The sequence below is a fragment of the Mobula birostris genome, chromosome 24, assembly GCF_030028105.1.
Source record: "Mobula birostris isolate sMobBir1 chromosome 24, sMobBir1.hap1, whole genome shotgun sequence".
Lineage (NCBI taxonomy): Eukaryota > Metazoa > Chordata > Chondrichthyes > Myliobatiformes > Myliobatidae > Mobula > Mobula birostris.
The window spans coordinates 37748507-37766800 of record NC_092393.1 but is presented as its reverse complement, the minus strand read 5'-3'; the positions used below and the strand labels follow the sequence as shown (position 1 = coordinate 37766800).

At 39.5% G+C, this 18294-nt stretch overlaps 1 protein-coding gene across 2 annotated transcripts in view; it reads left to right on the top strand.

Moving 5' to 3' along the window:
- Positions 1–18294, top strand: part of lrrc45 (leucine rich repeat containing 45) — a 69360-nt gene that overhangs the window by 43560 nt on the left and 7506 nt on the right. For both annotated transcript variants that reach the window (XM_072242140.1, XM_072242141.1), the window contains exons 14-17: positions 547–639; positions 2814–2906; positions 5645–5818; positions 17969–18116. In XM_072242140.1, the coding sequence (XP_072098241.1) occupies positions 547–639; positions 2814–2906; positions 5645–5818; positions 17969–18116 (508 nt within the window). The remainder of the gene's footprint in view (positions 1–546; positions 640–2813; positions 2907–5644; positions 5819–17968; positions 18117–18294) is intronic.

Here is an 18294-nt window from a genome sequence, read left to right as displayed (position 1 = left end):
AAAGGAATTGCAAATATGAAAATTTGTGTAATACTGCCTTAAAAGTAAAAATAAAAAGGAAAATATGGGGAACAGAAGAGAAAAATGAGACTGGCGTAGACAGAAATTAATGTAAAATTGTTCTGAAATTCTGAAAGTAGCTAAAATCTCATGGTAGCCTGTACTTGTGTAGGTTCTGAGGTTTTAACCATATTCTTCTAAAGTATTGAAGAGAAAATTGTACTATTTTGAACAATAGTACTTTTTATTTGCAAGTTTACAAGAAAGTCAGAAATATGACCTCATTTATATTCTGTAAATTTTAAATGCAGCAATACTTGAAATATAAAGAAGGTATAAAAATTCATCTTGTGTCATCACCATGAAACAGATACTAGATTACTAGCAACCTATTGCATTTCAATTCTGATATCCAGTAATAATAAAAGAAATTGGACGTTGGGGAAGTACAAAGAACAGTACTTACTCCAGCACCTGTTAAGGATTAGCAACCAAAGACAAAAGGTCTGATCAAGGATTATTTGATTACTTTTTTAATGTTATCAGATGGACCACATGAAACAGCACTTGGAGGAGACACAGCGAGCTCTTCAGGAAAGAATTCACAAACTTGAAAACATTAAACTTCATCTGGAAGAAGTGAGTGAGCACAGTTGTTGAGTATGCATGAAACAATTAAGGTAGATACTATTAGAATAAATTATAGCAATAACTTCACCTCAGCTTATGAGGGTAATTGTAAAGTTATGAAAAGTGCTATATAATTGTATATATTTCCTTTCTTTATATCTGCTCATAAATTTGTAATACTGTGAAGAAATTCTCAAATGAATAATAAAAAAAACTTGTAGTGCTTATGGAATGATTAAGGATGCGAATTTAAAAGAATTTGAGTCAGAATTCTTCACAAAAGATATGATCCACAATACAAAGCTGGCCTTTTGGTGGCAATTAATAAATGAATAAATGAATAATACAAAACAAATACACAGGGCTGCACAGCCATGTTGGAAATGATGCAGCTATCTCTCAGCCCCAGAGAACCTGTCATTCCTCCTTTAGAAGTCTTTGTGAAAAAGCATAGTCTCCAATTGCTTTGAACCACTTGCCATTGAGCCAAGACTTTGCTGCGATAAAACCATGAGGTAATTGGTATGTAACATCTGCTACATGTTACAAGAATTCACACACAGATGTCTTCCATTCCTTCAAAAAGAGGTGAAAGCAATTTTTTATGCCTGAGATAGTAACTAAGAAGAAGAGATGTGTAAAGGGATCCAAATGAATCAATCCATCTCAAGTGCAGAGATGTAGTTAATTCTAACTTCCTGCAGTATCTGCACATTTCTTCTGTGACTTGTATGAGTTTTCTGGGTAATTCAGTTTCCACCCACATTCTAATGTTGTGCTGGTTGGTAGGTTAATTAACTACTGCAAATTACCCTAAATGGTTGGAAGGCAGTGCAAATCAGTGATTCTTAAAGAGGATGTGAGAAAGAATAGATCTTGGGCTCTGTTATTCAGAGTCAACATGGTCTTAATTGGCTGAATGTGATTCAAGTTTGGTCTAAAATTTCCACTTCACATGTGAGATGGCTTTCTGGAGATCATACCTGGACCCCTTGGTCACCAGAACTGAATGCCACTGGTCTGACCCTCAACAGATTGAGGATCCAGGACTTCTGATTAGGGAAGATTCTGCATAATTTTGTGGGGACACACTAGTCTACAACTGTTACTATGAAGTCTGTGACAACTTTAGCGTATTTTCACACAGGATCCTCTGAGTCCATGAACACAGCCCAGTCCACCAACAAAAAGCAATCCTTTAACTGCTGCTCTGCCTCACTTGACAACCTCCTTGTTATCCGTATCTCTGGAGCCTTGCTCTTTAGGTTCTGCGTGTGTGCGGGTCAGAGGAGGACAGCCAAGTGATCAGATTTCCCAAAATGCATTCTGGGCATGGAATTGCAGGCATTCGTTATTCATAGTGTAGCAGTGATTGAGTGTATTGGGACCCCTGGTACTGCAAGTAATGTGATGTTGATAATAATTAGGCAAAGATTTCTTCAAAACAAGTCATCATTGTTGGGGGCTTCAATATTTGATTGAAGCTGTTGGGTCTTACCAATGTATCCATCGTGTCTTGAGTGAGCTAAATCTCTATGAAGCACAGAACTCAACAATCCCCCGTTTCCCTCCGATACAGCAATGTTGCTCTTAGGTCCTCAGTCTTGCTTTCCAGTGACTGTACTTTCACTAACAAGATGTTGGATAGAGGAAGTTTCATTCCCCCGGCATTTCAAACTGGCTTGGAATCCTCCCATCCTCCCTCTCTTTCAGCCATAGTGATGTATCTTCATCCATTTAAAGGTGCTGTACTGCATGCGTGAGTTATGTCTGCTGAGTCCTTCAGAAGATCGTGAAGTCACTAAATGTCAGATTTTCACGGGGATGGAAGTTAGATATTTTTGTTGATTCTTTTGTACTTGAATGCATTGAAATACTTGTGTTAATATCTGGAAAATGAATTGAGTGGTTAATAGTAATAATATGAGGCATTGATAAAATTATAGTAAGTTGTCTTATTTCACTAATCTCCTGTAACCCCACAAGTTAATGGGATGACTATTACTCCAGTTGTGACCACTTAATCACCTATGTCTTTAATCATTCCAAACTCTGGTGATCTTGATATTGCAGAATAATTTTAGGAAAATGAATTGTCATTTAAATACCTGTTAAAGTTCTTTGTAAGAAAATATGGTGTTGCATAACAATTCTTGATGTCCCCTTTTCCCCCTTTGAAACAGGACCTAAGCCGGATGAAAGCAGCTGCTATAACTGATCGAGCAGAAGCTGAAGAGGAGCAGATTAAAGCAAGGAACCAAGCACGATTGGAACAGGTAATAAATGAAAAAAGGATCTTTATTCAAAACTCTGTGGACTTTGTCAAGTTTCTACATTTTTACATTTCTAATTCTCTCCTTCCCCTCTCCCTTTTTTTGTACCAAACTGTCCTTACTTCCCCCTCATTAATTGACCTCTCTTTCATACCTGCAGATCATCCACCATCCTGTACCCTCATCCTGCTGTCATGGCATTTTGGGTTTTCCCCCCAAAAAAGCCTTTGAGTATGTTTAATGTTGATAGTAGTTACATTAATTTCTGTGTAATTAATTTAGACTTGGGAGATCGCATGCCAATTATTCATGAAGTGCCTCTATTCAAGTGAAGTCAGTTTATATATAGAAAGGGTAACATTCGTGCAACAGGACTAAGTGAAGGAGATATTATAATGAGGAGGCCTGAGGACAAATTACTGAATGGATAATGACAGACGCCTGTTTTCTGTGATCAGTTATATCAAAGGTATATGCATAAAAGTTTATAAAGTCACCCAGCCCAGAAAGCCTATGGGAACAAAGGTCCAAACAGTTTATTGCCAGCTTAGTCTTACAATAATCAATACTAATGTGAATTTTGACTCTACTTTGCTCTAGTTAGCAAAACATTCAAGTATAAGAAATAAGAGTAGGAATTTGCCAAACAGCCCTTCATGTGTTCTCTGCAGTTCTCCAAGGTCATGGCTAATCTCTGCCTTGGAACTATTTTCACTGCTCTATGCCCATATCCCTTGATGCTTTTTATATCTAGAAATCTATTGAATTTTGCTTTGAAGGAACTCAATGACTGGTCCTTCAGAGCTCTACAGGGTAGAGAAAAATTTATCACCCTTTGCATAAGTAAGTTACTTCTGAAATCTAAAGGTTTACCACTTATTTTCAGACTGTCCTCTGGCCCAAGCTCCTCAGTGAAGGGAATCTTTCTACTTGCATCTAGCTTACCCATAAGAATTTTGTAAGTTGTATTGAGATTTACATTTGTTCTCCTAAATTCCAGAAAATATAGGCTTAATTTATCAATCACTCCTCATATGGCAAACCCACCACCCCTACAATCTGTCTAGTGAACCTTCACTTCTCTTCCTGTTTCAAGTACATCCTTCCTTAGGTAAGAGGCCAAAACAAGGCATAGTCCCACCAAGTCCCTATACACCAGTCCCTGTGGTAACCCACTAGTCATAGTCTACCAGCCTAATCCATTTTTTCAGACACTTTGCTTTATGCCTGATGATCAATTCTCAGTCATTGTCAGTTATATTACCACAAATCAGTGTCCCCTAATTTTGTTGATCAACTTCCTGTGTGGGACTTAAGCAAAAGCTTTTTAAAAATTCAAATATTGCATCCAATTATCTAATATCATTAAAGAGTATTGGTGGTCTTTTTTTTTTTACCCTAACCCTTCTATTTATTGTCTTTTATAATCAATTAATTTTAGAAACATTAAAGATTTTCAATTTGTAACTACACTTTGACAAACCTATTTCATTAATCTTGTCATAACATAACAATAAATGTTTGCACTCTTGTTCCTGTTTCACTGATGAGCACAAGTGATCATTACTTAAGAAATTTTCCACAACCAGGTTACTACTTAACTTAGCCTAACTTCTTGTATCTTTAACTGTAATTACCCATCCAAAATAAAAACAAAATAAATTTTGGCTCCTCAGTTTTAGAACCTACCTGAAATTAATAAGATTCCTAGTGCTTCTTTGCTTTTATACACTTGAACATCAATTTCTCTAACTTCAGATAACCATTTTCCCTCTGTCCCTTCCCTCTTTTCCCTAATACCACTGCTCCTCACCCTTTCTCTTCTCTGTCCCCCACCCACTTCATCTGCCTGTCCAACTTCTTCCCTTTATTCTATAGTCTACATCCTTTCCCTTCAGATTCCATCATCTTCAGTCCTTTGTCACTTCCATCTGCCACCTCTTAGCTTCTTGCATCATTCCAACTCTTTTCCCCTCCCTCCCTCCCTCTATCTGGATCCACCTATCACCAGCCAGCCCTTGCTCTATCTCTCCCACCCACCTTTTTAATATATATATATTTCTCCTCTCTCTTTCTCCTCTCTCTTCCCCCCCCCCATCTTAATGAAAGGTCTGGACCCAAAATAATGTCTATTTCCTTCCATAGATGGTGAATCACCTTCTGAGTTCCTCCAAAACTCCCTTTTTGCATTGCTCCAGATTTCCAGTATCTGCAGTATAAAGTTTCCTTTTAGTAGAAACGAAGTGTTTCAATTTCATACTTTCATGCTGTCATGTATACAAATTAGATAAGTAGCTTGTCAGTTCATTCAGCCTACCCTGAGTTCCAAATTATTAAATTAGACTTGTAGTTTAACTGGTACAATAGATGTAAGACCATGAAAGTGCATGAGACCCACAGAATCTACTCCATCTGGATTTGAACTCCAGCACATCAACTTTAAGGCTGATGAGAAACATAAATATAGTTTACTACTCTGAATCCAAAGGTCTGTAGCTTTCAAGTGAAGGAAGAGAGTGCCAGTTTTTAACAACTGTATGTACAGTTAATGCTATTATGAAGTTGCAGGAAAATGGCTAATGTTATGTCAGTAAAAATAATAATTTTTGTGGGAGGCAACAACAAGGCTCAAAGGTATTTGTAGAAACTCAATACCTGAAAGAAAGTTGTTCAATGCCATAATTTATATTTAGCAATGTATGTTTTTTTTCTTCATTGCTCCTCAATTTTGCTGCATTTAGCAACAGAAAATAGTCCACTTGGAAGAGAAGCTTCATCACATTACTCAGTCACGTGATGAATTCCAGAATCGCTACACTTCCCAAAAGCAAACTATCACTGAGTTGCAAGGAAAGAATAACAAGCATGTTTTTGAAATTGAAGGTTTAAAACACCGACTTGAAGAACTACATCAGGTACTTTGAATCATGATTAATTGTCATTTCCTCCTTTTCTCCAGCATTGTGAAATGAAATTTAAGATAATGATTTATTTCGTATTTAATAACTAAAATTGGAACAGATGTGACACAAAGGCATTACTTAAAACTAAAGAATTTACCATTTTTTACTTATTCACTTTCTAACATCTACATGGAATTTAGTATTAATGTTATGACTTGTTTGCAAAGCAATTTTGTACATTATTAACAATTTAATTTACAATAGAATGTTTCCTATTAAGTGTGCAGTGCATTTGTCTCATAACTTTTTTTTAAATTATCCTCCACTAACTTTTTAATATATGTAATGCACAGGTTCAGATTTCTACTGCTATGTTGTGAGATATTTTATTTTAGCAGTTTTCTGTAAAAGCAGTGTGTCCTGCTAGCAAGGGTGTTTTGGCTTCAAATAAAGACAAGGTGCCATGTTGTTCAACTTAGGAATGTTGTGTCAGCCAATCAAGATTGTCTTGATATATGTTGTAATTTTCTGCCCAGTGGGATGCCATGGAAAATTCCAGAGGGCTGGGTGGGTTTAGATTTCTGAAGGACAGTAGTCTGGTTTGAGGTCTTTTGGCGGGAGCTGCAGAGTGGGGCACAAGGGAAGATGCCTGGCGAATGCCGTTTGAAGGAGAGACCCTGTTTTAAGAAGGGCTTTGTGTGGATGAATGGTTCCAAGGAGGAAGTGCCAATACTCCAGAGTTAGCCAGTTCTTTCATGGTGGTCTTCAAGGGGAGTTTGAACTGTGGCTGGGGTCCTTCACGCAAAGCACAGGTTCAGCGCATGAGTACACCCAACTACTTGAGAAATGAGTTCCAACATTTATGTGCACATTGGACTGCTTTAACTGTAATGGGCCCTTTTCTCTTCCTTTTCTTTTCCAGTTAACTGTTTGATAAAGTTAAACTAGTAAATATACTTTCTTTGTAGTTTTATGCTGGTGTACAATCTGTCATTTCTTGGCGGCTGATAATTGTGTGTGAGCAGTATTTACACAGTATTCACTACTATCAATGTTCTTTAATTGGAACGTCCCAGCTGCCCTGTTTCGTTGAACCCCAAGTCATACCGAGCTTAAGACATATTGTTTATGAAAGCTGACCACCTCACTGCTGAGTCATGTGGCTGTCAGCAGAGGTAGCTCATGAGCTAAGTTTGTATTTGTAGCCCAGTTACATTTGTGGGGTGCTCGTCCAGGTATCGGATGCTGTGTGAATATCGTTTAAGTATTGAATAAGCAGTTTCTTTGTGTGTTTAAGCCGGTGTTTAACTTAGTGTTTGTGGAATGTGAGGTGTGTCATAATTAAGGTACTTCATTATGGATGCTGTGGGGATTAAGATTTGGTGCAATACAAAGAGGGTATCCATAAGTAATGCTTGTTTTCTGAGTGGGGTGGATATTCAAATTCCTGATAAACTGCTACTTAGAGGGTTCAGTTCTGTAAAAGTATTGGGGAAGGTTATGCTGATTGAATGCCGTTTTGACCAATCAGCTGGTAAGGATGTAGCGTTAGTCCAGACTACCAGTGATGTGACTGCAATTGCGCTGCCCGATAAGGTAGTGATGCCAGGAGAGGCGAGGCGATCGGCAGTCCATATTTGGGGGGGGGGGGGGGGGCGGGGGGGAATGTAGCTGAAGGTGAAGACTTTAAAGGCAAATTGATTTCATTTCTGCTTAGTGAGGGAAAGCAGTAGTCTGATGTAAGAAGTCTAGTAGGTCCTTCAGCTGTTGATTTAAGTTCTGAGCTGGTTTCAGCTATTACATCACTGATTGATAAATGTCAAATTGCACCTCCATGGAGCCATGGTTATCGTAGACTGAGAATGTTCCCTGGAGTTAAGCCCACATCTGATGGGGAAGAAGAATATGAATCTTGGGATGAGCAGACATCTCAGTTACTGGATGACTCATAATATGAAAAACAGACTGGTAAAGAATTTAAAGGGTCCAGCAGCTGATATAATTAGTCACATCAGCTAACTACTTAGATTCTTTTGTCATTGCTGAAATTTGAATGAAATTTAGGCACACATTCCAGGAGGAAGCCTACCTTTCCATATTGGAGAAACTGCTGTACTGTTTTGCCACAAAGGGGCATTCGACCGACTGAGAATTTGCTTGAAGGTGGAGCAAGTTGTGAAGGGTGCATTGTTGCGTGATGTGATTGCTCTACGTATTTGAATGACCCACAAGATGTGCCCTCCTCCATCTTTTATCAAGTTACTCAGAGAGGTTAGAGAGGAGGAAAACATGATTGAGAAGCGAAACATTTCCAAAAGCTGAGAAAATGTCTTCAGTGGTAGCCTGTGCTGCTAAAGTGACCCCCAGTGCCACAGAGAGAGCTTTTGAGGAGTGAGGTGAAAAGCCTTCGAGCTGAGCTGACTCGATGGATGTCTGCTAATTTTTCAGCGAAACAAGGTACATCTGTTGGGTAACCTGATCCACCTGGGAGACTATCTAAGCAGAGGAACACTGATGAAAAGCGTCTTTTGACGAGAGAAGTGACCGGTATTTTCTGTAAAAATTGTGGAGAAAGTGGATATTTTAAGAAAGACTGTGAGGGACAGGAAAATCTTCGAAAAATAAGCAGTTAATCAGAGAAGCAAAAATACAGAGAGACCCAGTAAAGGAATGGGCTGGTATCTCGGAGAGAACACATTATAATCAGTGTATAAAGGGAAATAATAAAGAGCAAAACACTATTCCTGAAGGTTTAATGGGTCCAAGTTCTGGTGCATCCATACAGATTGAAGTTACTTGTGCTAGAGCCATACTTGACTCAGGTTCTCAAGTTATTTTACTTTATAGATCTGTTTATAACCAGTATTTGATGCATTTACCATTGACGCCACTCAATGCCCTTGAGATTTGGGCACTTAGTGTTGATGATTACTAGTATGATGGTTACTTGTTGAAACTGAATTTTTCAAAAGCAGATATTGTAGTAAGTGAGATTTTTGATACACTATGCTGGTCTGCTCAGATCTGGTTGAAAAAGGTGAAACTTCCATTTTTGTGGGAACAAGTACTCCCATTGTGAGAAGAATGGCAGGAGCGTGCAAGAAGAGAAATGGAGAGATTTTTTTTGAAACAAACCTTGTCCATTCACCCGATGTTAAGAGCCGCTTTTGAGAAGGTGCAAGTTCCTCCTAAGCAGAATTGTGAGTACAAACGAGGAACTGTATGGTACACCCTGTCTAAATCGGTCATGTCTGGAGGAATAGCTAGAATACCAGAAGACACCCCATTCCAAGAGAGATCTCGCTGGTTAACACCAGTGGAGGTTGAAGATGTTTGGCAGCACCTGCTTAAATTGGGCTCCAATACAATTGGGGATGAAGCTGAGTTCAGTCAGGTGGCGGGGCAATGAGTCGCCAGAAGATATGAGTGATAGATAAGGAAAGGCATCCCCTGGTAGACAGGAACAGTCACAAGGAGTGGGTGAAGCTGAAGATGAGATAAGGTGGTTTCAGAGAGTCAGGAAATCCCCAGATAGGCTGTATATGATGCACCTGGGAAACAGTGTTATGTCAATCCCCATGGTGAGATATGTTACTTCCATTTACAAATGGTCCTGAAATCAAGAAATTCATTTGAATACTATGTTTTTAATAATGGTTTAGTAAGTTCCAAAGTCACAAGGACATGGCTATTTTTGGGAGGTGGAGAATGTAATGCATTGGTTAAGATTTCTGCTATGCTAAGAGGTATTTTATTTTATCAGTTTTCTGCAAAGCAGTGTGCAAGAATGTTTTGGCTTCGGCTAAAGATAAGGAGCTGTGTTGTCCAACTAAGGAATATTGTATCAGCCAATCAGGATTGTCTTGGTACATGTTGCAACTTGCTGCCCAGTGGGATGCCATGGAACATTCCAGAGAGCTGGGTGGGATCAGATTTCTGAAGGACAGTAGTCTGGTTTGGGTTTTTTTGGCGGGAGTTCAGAGTGGGGCACAAGGAAAGATGCCCGGCGAATGCCATTCGAAGGAGAGACCTGATGTATGAAGGGCTTTGTGAAGGAAGTGCCAGTACTCCAAAGTTAGCCATTTCATTCGAGATGGTCTTCAAGGGAAATTCAAACTGTGGCTGGTTTCTTTCGCACACAACGTGGGTTCAGCACACGAGTACAGTGATACACCTGATTATCTCAGAAAAATGCTCCAGCATTTATGTGCAAGTTGGACTGGGTTAACTGAAATGGGCCCTTTTACTTTCCTTTTCCTGTTAACTGTTTGATAAAGTTGAAAACTGGTAATTATACTTCCTTTATAATTTCAGGCTGGTCTACGATCTGTTACTTCTTGGCGACCGATAAGTGTGTGTGAGCAGTATTTAAATTGCATTGGTTACAATTAATGTTCTTCCTTAATTGGAACATCCCACTGCCCTGTTTGGTTGAACCCTAAATCATACTGACCCTAGACATGTGTTACTTATGGAAGGTGGCCTTCTCACCACTGAGTCACGTGGTTGTTAGCAGAGCCTGGTTTTTATACAAGCCCCAGTGTGAGGGTTACAAACACTTGAAGGAATTTTCGTTCCATTGACAGCTGCTAGTTCTAAAATTGTCATATGAAATTCTATTTTGGGGTAAGTTACACAAAAATTTAAAGAAAATTTTCTTTCATAATCTAGGTAGAAATTAAGAGGGAATTCAGCTGAATTTAGTTAAATATAGCATGAAGTATAAACCGAATTCAAATTACGCTAGGCAAGTAGCAAAATGAAAAGTAAGTGTAGGGGAAGCAGCCCAAAAAACTTAGAAGATAATGGTTCAAATCATCAAATTAGGTATCAGAGAATGAAGTTGCTCAAGTGCCCCACTGAATGAGGTATTATTGCTGAAAAATGGATTTCATGTTCAAAAGCTGCAGAATATGCAGAGGTTAGTGTTTAATTGGAGTGCCATTTTTAACTGCTGTAAGCCATGCTCTGCTTCATAGTTGTGGTGTCCCCAAATGACACAATGGCATGCAAATACTGAGGTGTAAAAGTGGTAAAGTATTTTGAATAGATAAATGAATCAGGAAACAAATAATGAAAGGAAGCCAGTAGAGGAAAGGACAATTCTAGGTCCACGTAAAGGACCTGAAATAGTATACCAAATTATTAAAACTCGTAGGTGCAGAGGTTGGAGCTGCTGCCACATATCCTAACTTTACTTGCTGCCTGTGCACTTTCTCCCTGGAACCATGCAGATTTCCTCCTACGTTCCCAAGAAATGCAAATAGATTTGTTGCCACTGTGAATATCCCCCTAGTGTAGTTGGTGGCAGGAAGATCAAAGGGCATAGCTGAGCATGTGAGGGGGGACAGGTTTTAGGAAAATATGTGATGGAATGAGACTAGGATAAGAGAACCACCACAGATTCTAGTTAACCTCTTCCTTCTAGAAACATCGATTCAGATTGACGGGTTCACTATACACCATCAAGATAGGGCTGTAGAGTCTCTCAAAAGCAGAGGTGGTGGTGATGTATGCCTCATATTCAACCCCTCTCAGTGCACAAATGTATTGATGATGTCCCAATTCTGCTGACCAGACATGGAATATCTCACAAGTCAATGCCGTCATTTTACCTGCCGCGAGAGATTTCAGTAATCTTTTTGGCAGTGGTGTACATTCCACCTCAGACCAATATCAAACAGGTTCTAGTTGATCTGAGTGATGTAATCAACATTCATGAAACAGCACTCCCTGACGGCTTCACCATCACTTTGGGGGATTTTAACCAGGCCAGCTTGAAAAAGTCACTAAACAACTACAGTATTATCAACTTGTAGTATTAGAGGAAACAACACACTGGGCCACTGTTACGCTAAGGTCAAGAGTGCTTACCGTGCTAATCCATGCCCACACTCAGAGAAAGTCTGATCACCTGGCTGTACTTCTACTCCTTGAGTAGAGGCAGAGACTAAAGACTGCAATACCAGTAGTGAGGACCAAGAAGATATGGGCAAAGGAAGCACAGGAGCATTTATAGGACTGTATTCAGGGATTCATCTTGGAAGCTGGATGAGTATGCCACAGTTGTTACCAACTACATTGAAACCTGTGTGGATGAGTGTGTGCCTAGGGAAGCTTGTTGTACATTCCCAAACCAAAAGCAGCAGATGAACCAGAAGGTTCTGTGCATTAAGTCTGGTGACCCAAGTCTGTACAAGAAAACCAGACTTGCGCAGGGCTATTTAAACAGCGAAGAAACAATTCCAAGCGAAGTTGGAGGTGACATTGGGTGCACATCAACTCTGGCAGGCTTTGCAGGACATTACTTCCTACAAAGTGAAACCCAATAACATGAATGGCAAAGATGCTTCACTATCAGATGAGCTTAATGCCTTTTATGCCTGCTTTGAAAGAGAGAACTACAGCTCTCTTTACAGCTACAGCTGTGAAAATCCCTGCTACATCCGGTGACCCTGTGATCTCTGTCTCGGAGGCCAATGTCAGGCTTTCAGGAGGACGAACCTTTGCAAGCAGTTTGCCTATCGCCACAATAGGAAAAGGGCAGAAGCAATCTCAATGGCTCTTCACATGGCCGTGGATCACCTGGACAATACAAACACCTACGTCAGGATATTGTTTGTTGACAATTACTCAGATTAACACCATCATTCCTACAGTCCTGATTGATAAACTACAGAATCTGGGTCTCTATATCTCCCTCTGCAAGTGGATCCTCTACTTTCTAACCAGGAGACCACAATTTGTGTGGATTGGTATTACTAATTCGTCCTTGCTAACAATCAACACTGGCACACTCAGAGATATGTATTTAGCCCACTGCTGTATTCTCTCTATACCATGACTGTGTGGCTAGGCACAGATCAAATGGCATCTCTAAATTTGCTGATGATACAACCATTTTTGGCAGAATCTCAGAAGGAGATAAGAGGGCATACAGGTGCGAGATATACCAGCTAGTTGAGTGGTGCCACAGAAACAACCTTGCACTCAACATCAGTGAGACCAAAGAGCTGATTGTGGACTTCAGAAAGGATAGGATGAGGGTTCACGAACCAATTCTCTTAGAGGGATCAGAAGAGGAGAAAATGAGCCATTTCAAGTTCCTGGGTATCAAGATCTGTGGACCTAACCTAGTCCCAACATACTGATGCACTTATAAAGAAGACACGACGGTGGCTATATTTCATTAACAGTTTGAGGAGATTTGGTTTGTCACCCAAGACACTCAAAAACTTCTATAAATGTACCGTGAAGAGCTTCTTGACAGGCTGGATCACTGTCTGATATTGGGGCTGGGGGGGGTTGGGGGGGGGTTGCTACTGCACAGGATCACAAGAAACTACAGAAAGTTGCAAAATTAGTCAGCTCCATCTTGGATACTAGCCTCCATAGTATTCAAGACATCTTCAAGGAGCGGGGAGTGGTGTCTCAGAAGGAGGTACTGAAGCTTGAAGACACACACTCAGCGATTCAGGAACAGCTTCTTCCCCTCTGCCATCAATTCCTAAATGGACGTTGAAACCATGAAGGATACTTACTTTTTTTCCCCCCCAGTATTGTTATGTATTGCATTGAACTGCTACTGCAAAAATAACAAATATGCCGGTGATAATAAACCTGATTCTGACCAATTAATGGTAGAGGTCCATGGTGTAAAAAAAAGGTTGGGACTCTTGTTCTAAATAGTATGAAAATGTCAAATATGATGAGTACATAACAATTGCTTTCCTGAACTGTAGTGTATATTGAAAAAGAGACAAATGCACTCAGTTTGTACATAGCAAACAAGTGAATCCACAACTCATCAACAAGGTGATATGATTTTGGCAGTTCAATAAGAGAAACTAATTCTGGTCAGAATGTTAGCGGATCTCTGCAGTCATCATGAGCTGGAACTACGCATATGGGCAGAAAGATATGATTTTGGTGTGTAATCTTATCCTAACATAGCCAGAATGTAGCTTTCCTTCAGTGCTGTACTATACTATCAACCTAGATTTACTGTATGTGATGTTTGACGTTAAATCTGAAATGTTCTGAAACCCAAGGAAGGAGTACATAACACTAAGCTGTGCTGATACTAATTTCATAACTTGAAGGGTATACAATTAAGAACTTCCTAAGTTTATAATATTATACGGTAAGATATATAATTTGGGGGGTAAATTGATAAAGCACAGATTTTAATTCAAGGCTGGACTGAATTCATATAAAATGCAATGTAAAATCATCAAGGTCTTCTGTCCTGTGTAAGTCTTTAGTAGTAGTTTAGTTCGTTTCAGAGGTATGTGAGAAAACAGTTGTTTGTAGTCGTGTACAGAGATCACAGTTAAAGCTGAGCCTGTGTCTAACTCCATTTTCAGTCTCACACCTGCTGCTCTTCGATCATCTGTCTCTTTCACGCTGTGAAGTTGCAGACAAGACATTTCACTTTTGTCTGAGTCGTTTCCATCAGAACTGCTTTCTTTCATTTTCTGTTCATTGTTGTATTTTCCTTTCTGGGATTTCTTGTTTCTCTGTATTTTGTCCTTTTTCTGCTGTTTACTAGCTTTGCATACTCTACCAATGTGGCCCTGTTTGCCGCAGTTTCTGCGTTCTTTGTCTTTAAACCAACCGTCATCAGGGTCATGTGACCTGTTCCCATAACGGTAACATTTCTTTCCTTCCTTTCCGTTGTATCTCTGAAGCACCCCATGCTGCTGTTTTCCATGATATTGCAATGTTCAGCGCCTTCTCTAATGTAAGGTCTTTTTCACACAGGAGGTTCTTCTGTGTGGTTTCACAGTGCATACCACACACCAACCTGTCCCTCAATGCGTCCAATGGACCAGCTCCAAATTGACAATGTTCTGATAATTTGCGCAATTCAGCACAATATTCAGAAATACTTTTATTTTTGCTCTGATTCCATTTGTAAAATTTAAACCTTTTGGCAATGACCAGTGGTTTGGGGTTAGTGCTGTTGGAGAGTGTCTACTATTTGCTTGAACGTTTTGTCATCTGGCTTTTTGGGGTTAACAAGCTCTGTAGCAGCCTGTATGTTTTTGCTCCCATAACACTGAGTAAGATGCTGGCTTTCTTTTCATCATTAACACCGTTAGCATCACAATATAATTTCACTCTCTCAATGTAAGTTACCTGGTTTTCAATGCCACATCAAATGCTGTAATGGTTCCAACCAATGCCATCTTTGTTATGTTAATTTAGCCCTGTTTTTCCTTGTTTTCTTTTTAGCTAGCTCCTTGCAGTCACAGCACGTTTTACTTGACTCACGTGACCTTTTTGTTAGCGCGGGCGTTATCAACTAAAACCCAGCGTTGCAATAATATGTAGGTTCATTAACCTCGTCGCCAATTTGTTGTGTATGTGGCCTGGTTACACAACAATGCTATTAATAAAAATGCTGGAGATGGCAGCCAAGTTTCATGGTTCTTTACTGGCAGACATCCAAACTCGACACACACGTACACATCAATATGCGCCCAATAGCACATGCAATGATGTGTTACTAAAATATAAAGTAGTCCCTTATTATAATGTAGGCTATACAGTACACTCTTGTATCCGTCTCCTGACTTGTACTTTTCAATAACCTTTTCGCGGAGTTGCTTGGAATGTTTTATCTTCACGGTGTAGTTTTTGCCAGGATACTGACTCACCAGCAGTTGGACCTTCCAGACACAGGTGTATTTTTACTATAATCAGTTGAAACAACTTGACTGCACATAGGTGATCTCCATTTAACTAATTCTGTGACTTCTAAAACCAATTGGCTGCACCAGTGATGATTTGGTGTGTCATATTAAAGTGGGAGAATACTTATGTAATCAATTATTTTGTGTTTTATATTTGTAATTAATTTGCATCACTGTAGAGGTCTGTTTTCACTTTGACATGAAAGTTGTTTTCTGTTGATCAGTGTCAAAAAAACAAATTAAATCCACAGTGATTCAATGTTGTAAAACAATAAAAGAGGGGAGGGGCGAATACTTCTTGTAGGCACCGTACATCATTGTATTATTGCTAGGATAAATCTTCATCTGCAGCATTGAGAGATTGATGATGTCCTTGAACACTCCCGCCAGTTGGTTGGCACAGGATTTCAATGCTCTACAAAGTACACCAGCAGGGCCCGACACCTTATATACCTGACGCTACATATTTTGAGATAGAGAAAAGCTAGAGAATCGGGATTTGACACCTGTGCTAAGATGAAAAGCTGGGGCACTTACATATCTTGAAGGTTTTCTAAGATTTTTAAGATCCGAGAATAGTTTTCAGTGTAACATGTTCTGAGTGAAAAGGACACGGATTGAGTTTTGATAAGAAAAGACATAAAAATTACAATTTGAATCAGAGAGAAATTTCATCTGAGCTTTAGATGAAACAGAACACCAAAACAAAAACTAGTAAGTATTGGAAGTCTTTTAATTTAAAAAAAAAAGTGTTGGGCACATGGCCAAGTGGTTAAGGCGTTAGTCTAGTGATCTGAAGGTCGCTAGTTTGAGCCTCAGCTGTGGCAGCATGTTTGTGTCCTTGAGCAAGGCACTTAACCACACATTGCTGTAGTGTCTGTGCGAGGAGTGGCACCCCACACAGATTTCCAATTTGCGCCTTGTGAGGCATGAAAATGCCTGATGCAGGCCTCTCATGGTCTGAGTCGACGTTCCCCTTTAATTAAAAAAAACAGAAAATGCTAGGAATATTTAGCATGAAAGACAGCATTAATGGAGAGTATTAATTAATGAGAGATTACCATCCTGAAATATTGAGTCTGTTTGTCTCTGCAGATACTGCCTGATAGAAAATGTCTTGCATTCCAGTATTTCCATAGGAGACATTTCAACCCATGAAATCTCTGCCAGCCCACACAGCAGCCCCATTCCCTCACTAATTATACCCTCCTGTCATGTTCCTTTCAACTCCCTCCATATTCAACCACCTGTCTATTAATTTAAAGTGGTAAATTAACCTACAAACATGCATATCTTTGGGACGTGTAAAGAAACCGGCAATTCTAGAGGAAAGCTGTGTTACCAAAGGACAAACATGCAAACTCCATGCAGAAAACAGTAGAAGACAGTATTGAATCCAGATCTCTGGACCTATGAGGCAACAGCTCTGTTAGAGTCATAGAAAAGTACAACATAAAAACAGGCCCTTTGGCCCATCTAGTCCATGCTGAACCATTTAAACTGCCTACACCTATCAACCTGCACCGGGACAATAGCCCTCCGTACCCCTACCATCCATGTGCCTATCCAAACTTCACTTAAACATTGAAATAAAGCTTGCATGCACCACTTGTGGTGGCAGCTTGTTCTACACTTTCATGACCCTCTGAGTAAAGAAGTTTCCCCTCCTGTTCCTCTCATGTTTTCAGCTTTTACCCTTAACCCGTGACCTCGAATTGTATTCCCATCCAACTGAAGTGGAAAGGCCTGCTTGCATTTACCCTATCTAAACCTCTCATAATTGTGTATACCTCTATCAAATCTCCTCTCAATCTTCTACATGCCAAGGATTACAGCCCTAGCCTATTCAATATTTCCTTATATCTCAGGTCCTCCAGACCTGGCAACATCCTTGTAAATTTTTTCTGTACTCTTTCAACCTTATTTACATCTTTCCTGTAGGTAGGTGACCAAAACTACACACAATACTCCAAATTAGGCCTCACCGTCTCTGGTACTCAGTACTTTGATTTATGAGGGCCAATGTGCCAAAAGCATTCTTTACAACCCTATCCACCTGTGACGCCACTTTCAATGAATTTGATGTGCCACTTTGCCACACATTTTCTTTTCTTTTATTACAGGTGGTCTTTTGTTTGAATTAATATTTTCCTTGGAGGTTAGCAACACTATCTGTTGATTTAAAAACTTTGCAAGCTTTAAATGCTCTCAAAACATCTACTGTAATACATTTTGATACATTGTTACAAGATGAATGCAGTCCCTAGCAGCCATTTAGTACATTAGAAGCTCATCAATCTCTCAGCTCATAATGTCTATTTCAATATTAGTTCATTCCAGAGCATGAATAATTAACTGTACCTTTGCCCAGCAAAAGCATGCTCTGAGTAAAAAAATCCTTTCTTTAATTTTATGAAATGCAATTTAAATGTTAAAATTCTAACACTGGAACTCCAATATTTAGGAGTTGTCGAACAAAGATCAAGAGAAGATTGCAGAGGTGAATAGTGTACGGGTTGAACTCCAGGAACAAATTGGCCATCTGCAGGCAGAGAGAGCAACAAGGGAAGGCCTCAAAGAGAAGATTTCTGCCCTGGAGAGGCAATTGAAAGGTATGTGCATAAGGATTAACTGTGCAACCTATCAAATCATTTCATACTCTTGAAATTGTCTCTCTGGTAAACAACTATTTCTCCTGACTAATTGGTCAATCTTTTGTTAAAGAAAGCTGTTTGTATTGTTTACATTAAGCCACTTGACTTTATCTTAAGGGAATTAAATGATCAATGT